Genomic DNA, 17,063 nt, shown 5'->3' on the forward strand with positions numbered 1-17,063 from the left:
TGGCGGAAGTCCTATTTTTACCCCGAAGGATAAGCACTGTGTTTTGCCACCCTTGTGTAATCACCTCGTTTTCCCTCCATTTTCAAGAAGACCACCAAACGAGCGCTACCTACATGCTACCAAACGGAATTGAACTTCAGCTCAATTGAGAAATTTTACTTCGACCTCCTTCAAGTCGTTTTCGCTTTTGGTGGCAAGCTCTTAAAAGCCCAATCATGGGTTTTTGCAACTGTATCAGCTGTTCTCTTGTTTATCAGTCAGGGAAGGATATGGGGTGACCATGAATCTGTCTTCCCCATGCTGTGACTAATACAGTGGTGCAGTCAAATGTACCAGCTGATTGTAACATCTGTTAGAGTGGGTTTTTTTTGCATTGCATTGCAGTTACTGGTAGTTTGGGCCACCATATGGGAAATTAACACTGCCATTATACTGGGGCTAATCCCATACTGAGGATCCCATTATCTCCCTACTAACAGTAGTGATGATTAGATTCAACTTTATTGTCATTGCACAAGTTATGGTACAAGGCAACAAAATGCAATTAAACGCTGCTACATAATGACTTGTTTAGTTTTGTCAGATTTTTGCAGCCATAATGGAACGGTTCAGATTAAGATAAGATAAGATAAACCTTTATTCGTCCCACAGTGGGGAAATTTCTTAACTTCATTTCTTAGAGTTTGACCGATTTATCGGTTTTGTCGACGAATCGGCGCCGATAGTTGATGTTGGAACTGGCAGCAAAAATCCATATGGATAGTTTTTCCAGGTTGCGTCTGCGGAAGAGAAAGTCCACTGTCATTAGACAGTATGAGAGCGGCCTCTAGAGGCGAATCACTGATGCCACGTGCTGTTTGTTGAAGTGTCTAAAAAAAAATTCATTTTGGATGTAACTGTTTTTATTTGGAATGTCCCTTTTTGTTTTCATTTGAAAATGTCTATTTATTGATAAAATTAATATATTCATGGTTATTTCATTTAGCACATTTTCAGATTTTTTTTTTTTTCTTTTTTGTAAGTTCAGTACTGTTTTACATTGTTTTATATTTGTTTTTTCGTTTTTAAACCAGTATTAATTTTAAAAACCATCGGTCAATTAATCTGCAAGTACGATCCATCCAAGCCATAAGTACTAAGTAGTAGTAAAATCCACCATAGGTTGACCTCTAAGATCAACATACCTGTCTCGAGCTTGCTAAGTTGCTAAGTTAGGAACGGATCATAAGCATCATGTCTGACACGATGCAGATTGGAGGAATATTCCATGGAGCTACAGGGTGACAGTCACTGGGACTCTATTTGGCCATAAGTTTGTAACCCTCTTAGTTCAAATCATGGACTTCTAATTGTGTGGCAACTTTTTGGGAAAGACTTTCATACAGTTAGTCAAGTGTCTACATACCTTTTGATGATCTACTGTACTATTGGAAGAACTGGGAAAGGTGGATCAGCTACACAGATCTGGTTAGACCCCAAAAATACTTGCCAGAAGTGGCTTGCAGTTAAGATGCCAAGGCACTGAACCCAACACCTAACTCGAGAGACATTTCTGAATCCTGCTGATGTTATAAAGGAGGAACTTTCAATGCCAAGTTAATTTATTAACACAAAATATTCAATGAGTTTACACGACTTTTGTAAAACGCGTTTAAATTGTAAAACATTGCTCTGTTTGATATGTTGTACACTTTTCTGGTAACAAGCTCCAGAATCCTTGGTTGCATTCTGATTGATAAGCAACACTGCAATGGGAAAGGGGAAGCAGCTTGTATATTTTGCACTTTGTGTTTTTGTTTGTTTGTTTTCTCCTGAGCATTTTAGGTTTTAAAAAGGTTTGACATTTGTTTAAGGTAGTTAGCATTGAGCAAAGACTGCGGATTGAGCAAAGACTATTTGCACAAGTCTTGGCTTGTGCAAATAGTATCTAAGAGGGTCAGCACATGCAAACTTTCTAAATACAACTGGCTTCTATTATAAGTGAGGTTTCGGTATACAGGTAAATTCCTACTTTGCGGTTTTTAGTGGTTATCTTGAAGCGGGACTAACGTTGAACCAAAGCCTCAGCAAAGTGGAAATCTTTGATCATTCACTGGAGGTGCTTCTGAATTCCAAACTCAATCTTCATCAGTAGCACTTCTAACCCCCGTTCTCTTTCCTTGCCTCACAGCCAAGCAGAAACTGGAGGACCGTTTGGCAGCTGCGGCCCGCGAGAAGCTGGCTCAGGCTTCCAAAGAGTGGAAGGAGAAGCAGCTGCAGGCTGAACGCAAGCGTAAAGCCGCTCTGTTTCTGCAGACACTGCGAGGTCCAGAGCCTGAGCACAAACGGGCCGGCGAGACCTTCGCCCCTGCCGAGGTATGCTTACGAATTCTGCTCCAACGCTGTACTACCGCATAGTGGTTTGGTGTGTTTGAAAAAAATGTATTGCCAGCATTGTTTATTTTTAGCTTCAAACCCGGCGCCACTTTCGAGATTTTATTAGATTCGGCTATTTTATTGTCTTTACTATGGCGTTATGGCTCAAGCACATTTTTTTCCAATAGACTGTAAGCATCTGTCTTGGCTTGGTGGAAAAATTTTATAACCGTCACGGACCACTGCGCTTGCGCTTGCCGTGCTGGGCCTGCAAACGAAGCGTAGAGGAGTAATGCATCTCTCCTGGGCCACTGGGGGTCCTTTAGGAACCTAACAAAGAAGTATCCGAGGCTGTGTGAAACCAAAGCAAGCAAAATGGCAAGCTAAATCAGTGAAAGTTTTACCTTGAACAAGTCTATACGTTCTGTATAGTGCCTGTGAAAAAAAATGTGGAGAAACATAGTCTTTTAATAAGAGGCACATGCATGATACTTTAGTTTATATGCAAAAATAAGGTCATTTTAACCGTATGAAGATTCATGAAGACAATGACATATTTTCACCTTCTTTTATTGAGGGCAGGTCGGTCTGTAACAGAAAATATCATGGGCCGATAGACAGACAAATGAGCCTTAATTTTCAAGAGATTTATCTCCTTTTAAATGAGCATTATTATGATCATAAAAACATTTTTTCATCTTTATTGCTACTGAAATCAAAACATTTACTTAGGCCTATGGTTGGTGGATAATCAAAAAAAAAAAACCTCCATGTAAAATAGTACTGAATTCTTTTACCAAAAAAAAAGGATTGAATAATGAAAATGTGCTAAAGGGAATACATTTGAATGTATTCGTTACTAAATATAATTATATAATTAACCAATTATTAACAATATATATAATTAAGTGCTCTCCGTGCAGCGTGCAGTTTCACGTGTAAAAACATTGAGCATGTAGCTTCAGTGATTCGGCAAACCAGTATTGACAGTGGACCATTTTTATTTTCAAAATATGTCACTTGCATTGTTCAGAGGGCCGTTCCGAATGTGAAGGAGGGCCCTATTTGGCTTGAGGGCAATAGTCTGGAGACCCTTAGACTAGGGGTTTCCAAGCTTTTCAAATGGCTCTGTATCTGGATATCTTTCCTGACTCCTTTGCATTTCTACATCCGTGAGAGTGTAAAGTTTTCTACACTGCGTCTGCTGGGATTAAATGCGAGCTCTTAATCTTGACTTGTTTTGTCGCCAACAAGCCCCAATTTCCCTTGCGATAACATGTACGGTGACAACGTGCCGGCCTTCTTCCCGGCTTGTCGCTTGGGGGTCCCTCGAGTGGTTGAAAAAAGTGCATCACCAAAAAGAAGACTTTTGTTATGCTCCTCTTCGGTGTGTTGTATTAACACGTTCGGCGGAGTGGCAAATTCTAAGCAGTGTTTGTCTCTGAGCAAGGACCCACGCCTAACACACTCTCGCATCTTACACATTCTAGCTTTACTCAACTCATTCCACATGTCCCCAATCCCCCAGTGGGCTCCATGATCTTGATTGACGTGTAAACCAGGGCACAAAAATACAGGGCACTTAACCTTACTAAATGATTTTACTTCTGTGATTCATACTAGATTATATACTCTGCCCCATTGGACAAGTCATAAATCCATTTGCTAGTTATGGCAATAAGTAGTTTATTTCTCAGTTCCATTTTATTTTTTTGCCTGGTTGCCTGGAAACCTAATTGACTAGGCTAGAAATCAGATAAAATGTCAATAACAAGCTATTTACTTAGAACAATTCTTCAATACTCAATGAGTCGTGGATGTTATCCTTTAGTTTGATGTAGTATGTTTTTTTTTTTTTTTTTAGCACACTTGACCAAAGGTCAGCATGTCATCGGTCATTGTTTGGCTTCGAGGTAATCTGATAAGAGTCAGAGGACCGATCAGAGATGAACCCATTTCTAACTAATGGGTTGTATGTCACCTGAGCACGCATTCGACTGGTGAAAGCCAATGTGCGTAGCGCAGCAGGTGGAGGGATTTGGAACAACTAGCATGCATATTGGCCATAACATTTCTAGTCTGTCTGATTGCTCGATTCTGATTGGCTAAATCGTTTCAGCATGCAACACAGCTAGTTTGTAGTTAGGGTTGCAAAGAGGTGGACAATTTCCGGAAACTTTCTATGGGAACTTCATCAGTTGAATTTTGGAAATATTCCAAGTTGGACGCTTACCAGGACTTTATAGGAATCGCACACTTTTTAAAATTCAATGCATCACTTTTTTTTTCCACTTGTATGCCGAATCAGTGAATCTTACCATCCCTTATATGGACATTATAAACTGCTAAAAATAAATTTAAATAAATAAAAATACCATCAAGGCTTGACAAAACAGTTAATGGAAAGACTGTAGCTGCAGCTGAGTAAAAACATGAACATGAAACCACTGAACTGTGAGGAAATCAATGGAACAATACCAATAGTGCTCCCTGAAGTGCCTTTTAATACACAGTACATACAATGATGTAATATAGAGCAATCGATGCGATTTCGCTAAGCAGATATGCTATATTATTCTCTAAAATGAATGAACTATTTCCCCCTCCCCCAGATTGTCTATTCATCACATTTTAGCCTAGCTTGCATATCTAACATATGGTCCTATATAAATAGTAGTCATATGTTATAAAAAATGTTTCTTACACATTGCTTGAGTCTCTTAGTGCTTGTTGCCCAGTGAGAGTTCCAACTGTGCTTTGCCATGTTTTTCCTTGGCAGTGTGCAGTTGAAATATGGGCACACAAATGACACAAATAGCTACAGAGCTAGCGTACGCCAAGCCGGCAACTTAACCCCGAGTCGGCTGCCGTGGCGCTAAAATGAAACGGAGCGAACATCTTGACAACGAATCAGATGTTTTCCTGCTAAAAGCATTCGTATAAATTGTTGAGTTTACACATATGGCATTTAGCAGACTTACAACTTACATTTATTTTATTCATACAACCAAACAGCGATGGGGTTTAAGGGCTTTGCTCAGGGGCCCAGGAGTGGTAGCTTGGTCTGGTTGAGATTTGAACTCATGACCAATACCTTAACCACTACGTTACCACCTCCCCAAACATCAGCAACCATTGAAAAATATGGTTTATGGACCTTGAATGGCCTGCTGTAGAGCTCAGACCTCAACCTCCTACATCAACATCTTCCTGAAAGAGTGACTATTAATATGACAAAAAAAACAAAGACTAAATGTTGAATGGGATGTTTAAAAAGCACATACAAATGTGCTGATGGTCTATTTTCATTTATTTTTTGTCCTCATGATTTCTACCTGAGGATTCTTACACTTGTCATTGACTGGCTTTCTCTGGATTACTCACTATTACTTTCATTCCTCCAAACCTACTTGTCATCCCTGACTCAAATCTCGTCTTCCCAGCGATCAGTCATCTGTTGTTTTGGTTTTTTTTTGGTCCTACTCATGACCGCTATGTCACTCCTCTCCTCATTGCCGTCTCGCTGCCTCATTCACTCAGCCGCTGCTGTCATCCCGGTGTCATTTCACGGGTTTTAGCAGTGCAGCTGGTTCGCTCTCATTAGCAGCCTCTTGGTTTTCCTTTTTCCATTTCCTTCTCACGATGATGCGCATCAGAGATGCAGGTGGCAAACGCAGGACATATGCCGGGTATGTGTTCAGCATCCGCCGCGGAGCCTCCGCTCCTATTATCATCTCGCAGCAACAAAATCGCAATTCTGACAAGTGTGATCCGCAGAATGTTGATCACCGCACGGCATGTCAAGACTATATTCGCTTACATATTAATACGGATTCCAGACCGGGGTGCATCATACTCACGCCCCTGGTTTATATTTCATGTCTGTTGTTTTTTTTCTCTTTACACACACACACACAATCCATTGAAATCACAGAAGTACACTTACTATATGGCGTGCAATTAATTTCAAATTATAATCTATAGCAGGGGTCCGCAAACCTTTTTTCTGTGTTTTGGGGGGGCATATAATCTTTCTTTAATAGGGGTCGGTCTGTAACAGAAAATTACATGGGTCAGTGTGACCTCCAGTATTATTATGGAGATTTTATTTACATTTCAATGTATTTATTAGGCCAATTAATATTAGATTAGTTTCTATTGTTTTGCACGGTACAGACAAATGAGGTTTACTTTCCAAAAGATAGATCGCCTATTAAAAGAGCATCATTACGATCATAAAGACATTTTTTTCATATTCATTGCAATCAAAACATTTACTTACTTAGGCATATGATTGGCCAGTGAATTGATCAGTTAATGAGGCTCTGTTAGCAACTAGCGGTCGACCGACACTGGATTTTGCTGAAAGCTAGGTTGGATCGTACTTGGCGATAGTCGATTTAATCAACCAATAGTTTTTAAAATGGTAATTGGATTAAAAAAAAAACAGTGTGTAAAATAGTAACAAACTTTGTTACAAAAATTAGGGAAAAAACAGTACTAATTCATGAAAATGTGGTAAAGGAAATAAATTAATGTATTCCTTAAAAATAATATATATCTAAGTAATAAATTATAAATGAATACGAAACGACAGCGGACCGGAAAAACTATCGGTATGGATTTTTGACAATAGTCGATGGTTCCAGCGATCAACTATTGGTGCCTCGACCTCTGTTAATAACTAAGGGAAATTTTTGTTTGAAAGCCGACCTTATCAAATACAGATGTGAGTAATTTAAAATAAAATTTTCTAAAAAGGTCACTGGCATTGTCCAGTGTCGTTTCAAATGTGGGGGTGGGTTGTAGTTTGGAGATGCCTGATCTACAGGGAGGAGATCGTGATTGTACGTATGTAGTTTTTTATTTAGCTGCTTAACAATTGTTTGCCAGTTTTAATAATCACGCCACACCAACATTGGGATCCAAATGCATATAAATATCAACTATTAAGCCTCATGTTAAATTAGCATCTTTGTTACAATATGGGAAAGTGTGTGTTTTTGTGTGCGTGTGCAAATGGGATGATTCAATGCTTGTGTGCTTTAGACGTCATGCATCAAATTGACATCGTAGATGATCTCGCTTATGCCAGGGTCACTCGGCAGGGTCAACTAGTCAAAGCTGCCTTTGGTGTTTGCGCTGCAGCGACCGATAACATAAAAACGCTGCTTGGTTATGCGAAATTGTTTTATATATGGATTAGTTACGCTGATTGAATGCATTTTAATAAAGCATGATGAGAGCAAGCGAGAGAGAATGAGAGCGAGTGAAGGCGTGAGAGAATGTGAGATCGAGTGAGGGAATAAGATTTAATGTGAGAGAGTGAAAATAAGGGTAAAGGTGTGAGATAATGAGAGTGAGTAAATAGGAGAGAATGAGAGCGAGTGTGAGGGAGGGAATAAGAGTGAGTGTGTATGTGTGAGAGTGAGTGTGAGAGAGGGAATGAGTATGTGTGTGTGTATATGTGAGGGAGTGAGTGAGGGAATAAGAGTAAGTGTGAGAGAGGAAATAAGAGTGAGTGTGTGTAAGAATGTGAGATAATGAGAGTGAGTAAATAGGAGCGAATGAGAGTGAGTGTAAGGGAGGGAATAAGGGTGAGTGTGTGTGTGAGGGAGTGTGTGAGAGGAATAAGAGTGTGTGTGAGAGAGGGAGTGAGAGAATGAGAGTGAGTAAATAGGAGAGAATGAGAGTAAGTGTGAGTGTGAGGGAGGGAATAAGAGTCTGTGTGTGTATGTGTGTATGTGAGGGAGTGAGGGAATGCGAGTGAGTGTGAGAGGAATAAGAGAGAGGGTGTGGGAGTGTGAGAGAGGGAATAAGAAAGTGAATGTGAGGGAGTAGGAGAATGAGAGTAAGTGTAATCGGAATATGAGTGAGTAGATGAGGGAATGAGAGTGAGAGAGTGAAAGAGATGGACTGAGGGAGTGAGAGCGATGGACTGAGGGAGTGAGAGCGATGGACTGAGGGAGTGAGAGGCGATGGACTGAGGGAGTGAGAGAGCGATGGACTGGGAGTGAGAGCGCGATGGACTGAGGGAATGAAAGAGAGAATATGAGTGAGAGGGGAACAGAGAGCAATTGATGGCGTGAGCGGCGATTGACAGAATGAGAGTTCGTCAGAGAATGAAAGTGAGAGAGTATGAGAGACAAAGAGCGTGAGAGAGCGATTGACAGGGAGTGGGAAAAATTAAGAGAGGACGAGAGAGAGAGCAATTGAAAGTGAATGAGAGCAAACAAGAAAGGATTAGAGAATGAGAGTGTGCGAGAGAGGATGAGTGGAATAAGAGAGCGAGTGAGGGAGCATGAAAGAATGAGAGTATGAGAGAGAATGAGGATGCAAGTAAAAGAGAATGTGAGAGGGGGAGAGAATAAATGAGAAAAGAAGGAATGATAGAAATTTGTTTTACTATCGACTTTTCTGCATGTTAACGTTTGTTGCGTCTACGACGTTTGGTTCTCTCCGCAAGCACCTGGTGGAAGGACTGTAACTTGCACTTCCACACGTCTTCATCACCTCTGCTTTGAGAACCAACTCCTCGATTCTTATTAGAATGGATTTGCTTTGCTTTTTCCCCCATAGACCTTTTGTCAGAACTTTACTGTCGATATTTTTTTTCTACTTCAAAACCATTGGGGGATTTTTTTTTCTTTCCCCCCTTGGAATACTAAACATTAATATACAGTAATATTTCATAATAATGGAAATATATGCCTCGGAGATGAAGTACGACACTGCATCGAGCCTCCAGAGCCTTTTGTAGAGCTTCATCGCACTCTACAGCTCGGTAATGAAAGATGATCTGGTTTGTTCGAGAAGCCACGTACTTTTGCTCAGCGTCCTCTCCGGAATTCATACAAGTCTTTAAAAAGTGAATCATCGCTCGCTCACAGTGGTTTATATGGCAGCTGAAGTTTCTCAGCGAAGCGCTGATTCATACTTCTGCACAGTTGCATGGACGTTTACATTCAGCAGGGCACGGAGAGGGGACTTCTGGGTGAGATTACGTTAAGGAAAAGAGGCACATTTTCTTCTCAACCTAGCTCATTTTTTTGTGTGTGTATATGATTTTGATTCAACACAATGCGATTCTGTGCAATGGAAAAAATTTGATGCTGCGCAATTCAATATGGTGCAGATAGTTGGCTTTTATTTCTGGTTCAGACAGACAGCAAATCTCCAATTTACTTAAGTGCCTTCTGAATTTCACAAACACGGCTTTGTAGTGCAAAAGAAAACAATTAAATAAAGCCAGATGTTCTTTTCCTGGTCTGTCTGCAGGAAGATGCAGCTCTACCTCTGCCATGTTAATCCGTATTCTATGTGACTATCACGACACGCCTCGGTCTCCGTAGTGTTCTATTTCTGATGATCTATTTTATGAGTTGCTCAGTGGCTCCTGGTTCCATAACCTCAAATGACTGTAGAAAGATCATTACTCATAATCTTACATTCCAGTGCTTGTTAGTTCTCACTCTCCAGTGTTTTGTATTGTTTAAAGACTATAATCTCACTCATGATGTCACCCAAATGAGGATGGGTCCCTTTTTTGAGTCCTCTCAAGGTTTCTTCCTCATAACATCTAAGGGAGTTTTTCCTTGCCACAGTCGCCATGGCTGCTCATCAGGGGGTAAATACACATCGTTTACCTTAACTGTTAAATTGTGTAAAGATGCGTTGAGACAATGTCCTATAGGAATAAACTTGACTCGACTTGATATTCAGGTAGCGGCGAGAAACTGTTTAGTGAGGAGAAATCGATCGACATCAAATATTGGTAACAATTTATTGGTCACTTTCGAAATAATAAACGTATAGTAGAGCATCTGCTAATAATTATAATATAAATAAATAGTTTTCGCATCGCGATACATCCTTAACTTTTATGCCGATGCACCGACGCGAATCAGTGAAACTTACTATGCCTATATGCCTGTATATATATATATTCAGACTGTGATGATTTTGTAGTTGAAGTAGTTGTGTGCCAGTGATACATCGGGCGGTGGACTTTTTGCAGGACTTTCCTTTCACACAATGTGGAGCTGGCGTGGCGATAATGTCGATTTTTCTTACAGCGAGCTTCTCGCAAGCCAGGATCGCTTAGAGCGAACATTAATAATATTTTCCTATTAGAAAAATGAAATCCCAATTAGGACGCCGTATTTCAAAAAAGCAAATTTGCTCCTGGCAGTGATTTTCATTTTCTGTTTGTTCCAAGTTTATTTAGGTGAGCATAAACAAATTTGCAAGCCAAGAATTGTTGCTCTATTGTTTCCTACTGGCCCCAGAAACACGAGCTTGTAGAAAACAATAGGGCCATTTTTTGTATCGGCTCTTCCAGCGATGCAGAGAGCTTAATTACACCAACAAGAAAGTAGAAGTTGCGTGAAGTTTGTGCTCATACGAATCTTACGGTCAGGTGCCCACAAACATTCGGCCAAAAAGTGTTTCGTGTCTTCTCTAATTGAAGTTGGAGGGAAGCTTAGTGGAGTAGGCATCTGGGTGGCCAGGTGGTGGTGTGAGCAACAGTAGAAGCGTGCACATGCAGCTCCGGGGAAAAGCTTTATAAGTAGATGTTGGTTTTACTGAGGCACTTTTTCATTTGGATAAGAAAAAAAGCTGTGAATTGAGCAATGAAAATGTTTGCTTGGAATTACAGAGGTAACAGTAATGGTTACACCATGCAGAAGTCTCGATATGACGACAGGTTAAACGAAGACTCAATCTGCTGATGGGAGCAGCTAAAAAAAAAGTAGAAGAGATCCTACTCTATGTATCTTCTATGTGTCTATATGTTTACTAATACACTCTTGTTTATAGCTCTTTTGCACATTGCACTGTATAACACAATTACAGTAGGTTTACTGGTCGGCGTTATTTTGTGTTTTGTGTATCTGTCCCACATCGTCTTGTGTTGTCTTTCTAGGTTGTGTGATGTAGATCTAGGTTGTGTGATGTAGATTTAGGTTGTGTGATGTAGATCTAGGTTGTGTGATGTAGATTTAGGTTGTGTGATGTAGCTGTATGTTGTGTGATGTAGTTCTAGGTTGTGTGATGTAGTTCTAGGTTGTGTGATGTAGATCTAGGTTGTGTGATGTAGATCTAGGTTGTGTGATGTAGTTCTAGGTTGTGTGGTGTAGATCTAGGTTGTGTGATGTAGATCTAGGTTGTGTGATGTAGATCTAGGTTGTGTGATGTAGTTCTAGGTTGTGTGATGTAGTTCTAGGTTGTGTGATGTAGATTTAGGTTGTGTGATGTAGATCTAGGTTGTGTGATGTAGATCTAGGTTGTGTGATGTAGATCTAGGTTGTGTGATGTAGATCTAGGTTGTGTGATGTAGTTCTAGGTTGTGTGGTGTAGATCTAGGTTGTGTGATGTAGATCTAGGTTGTGTGATGTAGATTTAGGTTGTGATGTAGCTGTAGATTTAGGTTGTGATGTAGCTGTATGTTGTGTGATGTAGATTTAGGTTGTGTGATGTAGCTCTAGGTTGTGTGATGATGTTCTATGTCTAATGATATATTTGCATCGGTAAAAAAAAAATGATTTCACTTAATAGATGTTATTTTTTTATTTATGAAGTGACCAATTTTTTTCATTGCATTAAATCACATTGTGTTGAATCGAAGTCGGATCACACGATCATAATAGGGGTGAATCGCATCGCTAGCTGCTTTATATATACCTCAGTTATGGAGATACACATCTCTTTTTCATACATACGTTACAGTCATTGTATACATACATTCTTTATCAAAATTTTAACCCATGTCAGCAACCAATCAGCCTGTAAAAAATAAATAAATGTATGTAAATAAGTAAAAAATTTGCAAAAATCTAATGTTCAGTTGCCCACAAACTTGTCCATACAGCCTGTATAAAATACGATTGGCCTTGCTGTGGTCTCCCAATGCACCAGGGTTTGATAAAACTAAGCGAATCTGAAACCAGACCAACGCTGCAGGAGGTGCTGAAAACAATCGGGCCTGTGTAAATGTGCCTGGTATAAAAACAAACGTCATTTCTGCGAGTTTAATTACTCGTAATTAATCCTTTAATTATTGTCTAGGTGCTTTTTGTTTTGATGATGAAAAAGTGACAGGATTGGTATCTGATGGCAAAATGAACTGAGTAGGTGCATGTTCAATTTGATGGTTTCCTCATGGCATTAAAAAAGTCATTAAGTGGATTTAGCAAAAATTAGTTGCTATAAATGGCAAAGGATTTTGATGGTTTTGATGAATGAATTATTATCAGGCACAGGTAGCAGTTTACACTGTAAAGTTGTCTCAGTGTGTGGTTTCTTTTTTCGGTTTCACACGGTTTCAAACAGCAATTTTAGTGATAAAAGCATGTCTTCCAAGCGCCAAGTATGTCTCCTGCTTTTAGGGAAAAAAGAAGCGGAAAGCCTTCAGTTTAGAGCAGAAAATGAAAATTATAAATCAGCATAAGGCAGGAAAGACTGTCACAGTCATACCACCATCTTTGACACATATATTCTGTATAGTTTACATAGTAAGGTACAATAAATTGCTTTGTTTTGCCATATATTCTGCTGTAATTTGGTCAATTATATAAAAAATTACAGTACATGTCTCGACTTGATATTTCCAAGTTCATAAATCGAGTACACTGTACAATATATAAAACATCATAAGAAAAGCATTAGACAAACAGGATGTAGTTATGGATAGTTGTAACCCTAACCCTTCACCTACATGATCTTTTTTAGGCAGACACAATCTAAGGTTAGAATCTAGCCAAAATAAAAACAATTCCAGGTTGTTTGTGTAACAATATTAATGTCTCAAAGCGTTCTAATGCCCCGATAAACAAAACATCACCACATCATCAACCGTGATCGTTTTCCGAAAATTCATCCAGTGTAAAAACAGAGGGGTTTTTGCAGACGCAACACTTATCCAGATGAGCCAAAACAAACACATCACGCCAAGATAAAGAAGCATATGCAACGACACATTCACGCATCTCTCTTTTCTTCAGAACGGACAGACACATCAGGTTAATACGAGTTGTGCTTTACTGCCGAAGCCACTCATTAAAAATCCCGGCAGGAAGCGCGCACGGAAAAGTCATTCGGCTCCTTTAATTAAAGTCTGTGCCACTTCCAACCTCGAACTGACTCGTTTTATATACTGCCACAGAGTGAAGGGTGAAATGTGAAAGCCGGCACGTAATGACAAGGAGGAATCATTTCTAATACCGCTAATAACGAGCGAACATCTGGCCCTCGAAAAAGGCCTCCTGAAGTTATAAATACTGCTCGCTTTCTACTGCAGTCATCTCCACTTAGCCGCCTTCTCTAACGAGTCCGAGTGACTCGAAAGCTCCGCCTTTTGCTCTACAGTAGATTAGCAGGGGGTGTAAAAAGGTTACATTGTAATAGGCAATTCTTTCTGTCTAGTGGAATGGAACGTAATCAATATCGGACCCGTTCTTCGTTCAGGTGACATCAAATGGCGCGTTCACACGTAGCTTAAAACAAGCTATATGTATGTTGATTTTATAAATCAGAAGTGTTGCAATTGGCTGGTCAGTGGTCCAATGACCAAAGAGCATGCACCTATTGCAGAGGAAGAGTTGTTGCTCTACGGTTATGAAGAACTTCATTAAAACACCAGGGAACAGCTGGAAATCTGCGAAACAAGGAAAGAGCACTGGTTGAAGGTTTCTGACAAATGAAATGCGTATGTCCCCCCTGTTGTATTTTTTATTTATTTTTTTTCCCCCAATTGATTTTTTTTCTCTCTCCATATATTACTTTCTTAATGTCAGAGCCACCACAGGACCTTGGGAACAAGTTAAACACAAAATATTCAATTCAGTTTTTATTAATGTGGCACCTTTAACTATAGACACTCTCTCAAAGCAGCAGAAATAAATATTAGAACATTCTACAAAAGAAATTTTTCTTTTTTTTTTTTACTATTTATAGTGCATTTAATGAGTCGAACTTTTAAAATGAGGCTCTAACAAATCGATCAGATAAATAATTCCCTCCCGAGTAAGTAAACCATTGTGCTGCATCCAATCTATCCCGCATTATGTGTAGAATTCAGGAAGCTATCCGTATTATTCTCGCTCCTTCTACAGCAGGTCGCAGTGGACCTGGTTGCAATAGAATTCCCTTTTCGCCGCTGCTTAGAAAGCCATGAATCCTGTTTTGGGAAATCAGCCTGCTCCCAAGCAAGTTTGAGTTTACGACCTGTTGCTATGACAACAGCATTAGGATGAGCTCTGAAGGACCAAACAATCCTGGATTAAATATTTAACAATCAAATCCAGCTAATTGAGTAATCTATGCACAATTAATTGACCAGTGTATTTCCTTGTGGTCTTACTGTCTTTAAAAAAAAAAAAAAAGCTGTCTGTCTGTCTAGCCAGCTAGCTAGCTGTATGTCTGATTACTTATATGTATAAATGTCTGTTTATCTGGATTTTTCTATCTTTCTAAATATTTGTCTGCAGCACGTTGTCTAACTCTGTCTGTCTGTCTGTCTGTCTGTCTGTCTGTCTGTTCAATTCGCTGTTTAACTCTGTTTAATTATCTGTCTATTGATGTGTCTATCTGTCAAACTATGTCAATTTTCTGACTCTCTCTGTCTGTCCGTTCAATTATCTGTCTGTGTTAACTGTGTTTATCCATCCATCCATCAGCACTACAATAATGTAATGGGAAATTGCCCCAATATTCCAAAACATACATTACACATAAAACCATCTTTTTTCGTGCAGTATCGAATGTTACAGTCGAGCATCATTTGAAGAGAGCCAGCTGAACGTTATTCTTCATAACCTGAAGACAGAAATGTCACATCTCATCAAGTCTCACACAGTTTGCGTTTTCTTGAATAAAGGACTTTTCTGTCAGCTTAGCGAGAATGGCAGAGAGGGAAAAAAATCTGTAGAAAGTCTAGTTCGATTTCTGAAATTCAACGAGGCCATACATATTTTAATGGAAAGTTCTTTCAGCATTTTTTTATGCTGTAAATCAGCAGTGGTATTTGGGTTCTTCCACCTGCAAGGAGTTTGCATACTTGCAACTTTTTATTTTTTATTTTAAGTATGAATCATAATTATGGGCATTTGAGCTGAATGGGCTTTTGAGCTACGGTTCCGATCGTCCAACAGATTGATGTGGCGGTAGTTTATTTTTAAAACTGTAGAAAAAAAATTACAATTATGCACCACAAACCCAGTCCTCCAGGTTTTTAGTATTTAGTTTTTTAGCTCAGCTTTTGTACACTCTATTGACAGAAATACTGTGAAGAAGTTCCCAGCCATGTTTGTTTTCCTATTCTGTAGAAGGGTCTTAGGATGTGCTAGCATTAAACATTTTCCTTCACTAGGAGGCCCAAACCTGTTCCAGCATGGCATCGTCCCTGTGCACAAAGCCAGCTCTATGAAGATGTGCTTTACATGGGTTGGAAGTGTGTGGAAGTTCTCGAGTGTCCTACTATAGAGCTCTGACCTCAATACTACTGAACATCTTTGGGATGAATTGGAACACTGACTACATCAGTACCTGACGTTATGCCACTAATTTATAAATAAATAAAAATTCAATTAAAACCTTCAACACAACCTCTTTACTCTGATATACAATTTTTAAATACTAAAAAATTATTCGTAATCACTAAACATTTATTTTACTGATGCACCAAGTCACAAATCAAGCACCAAAATCCACCATGCTGCACACATCCGGCAATTAAAACCGTCCGTATGGAAACATAGCAAAAGCATCCATATTTGTTAATTATGTTGACTATGTTTATTAGATAATAAAAATCTTGAAAAGTATTTATTTGAGGTACATTTTAAACAGATAAAAATGTGCAATTAAGTTGTGGTTAATCGTAAAGTAATTCATGACTATCATGGGAATAATCACGATTTAATATTTGAATTGAGGTGGATGGATAGTTTACATGCTTTACTCCGTATGAAACTGTGACAGTGTTACCATGGTTACAGTGGTAACTCATTTCGAGCGCCGAATAAACTGACTGTAATGACTCTTTTAACACACCCTCCAGCCAATCAGAATTGAGTTCTCAGATAGACTATGGTATACGATTAACTAATATAAATGTTGGGAATATACCAAAATGCCAAAGAAGTTTTTTTTTATGAGGAGTCATGATGTGATAGAAAGTCAGTACTGAGGTAAATGTCAGATCATACACTGACTTCATTCGTGCGTTGGTGACAATATAGTGCAAGTGGTATAGAGGTTGTAAGCTAATGTTCCAGCAGTGCCACATAGCCAGCGTGTAGCCTTTAGCAAGCCCCTTAACCAGCATCTGCTCAGCTACCAGATTCCTCATGACTTGTAAACATCTGGTAAATGAAACGTAACTGAGCAATGAGCCATAACTAATCTCCATCTTCCTTCCCACACATCCGCGTAACAAACAGAAGGCTAGAGTAAATTACTATATTTTTTTTTTAAATAAATTTTAAAAAAGCCAGACCTTCCAACTCCAGCGTTAACGAAAGTGTCCATCACACAGGAAACAACACATCTCCATGAGGTGCTTTCATTCCAGAGCCTGGTTTGTGTAAAGTGTGTCCTGCTCATGCTCCAGGACCCAGTAGGATCTCTATAAGACCACAGAGACATTACTTAGCCGTGTTTCCTTCTTCTTTTATTGGACATTTATTGCCAAGCTGGACCTAATGAAA

The 17,063-nt window shown here is 39.3% G+C and overlaps 1 protein-coding gene across 1 annotated transcript in view; it reads left to right on the forward strand.

Moving 5' to 3' along the window:
- LOC124397819 (splicing factor SWAP) overlaps positions 1 to 17,063 on the forward strand; it is a 106,937-nt gene that overhangs the window by 50,900 nt on the left and 38,974 nt on the right. The window contains exon 13 of the mRNA XM_046867636.1: positions 2,171 to 2,355. Coding sequence (XP_046723592.1) covers positions 2,171 to 2,355 — 185 coding nt within the window. The remainder of the gene's footprint in view (positions 1 to 2,170; positions 2,356 to 17,063) is intronic.

Source organism: Silurus meridionalis, chromosome 15 (genome assembly GCF_014805685.1).
Source record: "Silurus meridionalis isolate SWU-2019-XX chromosome 15, ASM1480568v1, whole genome shotgun sequence".
Taxonomy (NCBI): domain Eukaryota; kingdom Metazoa; phylum Chordata; class Actinopteri; order Siluriformes; family Siluridae; genus Silurus; species Silurus meridionalis.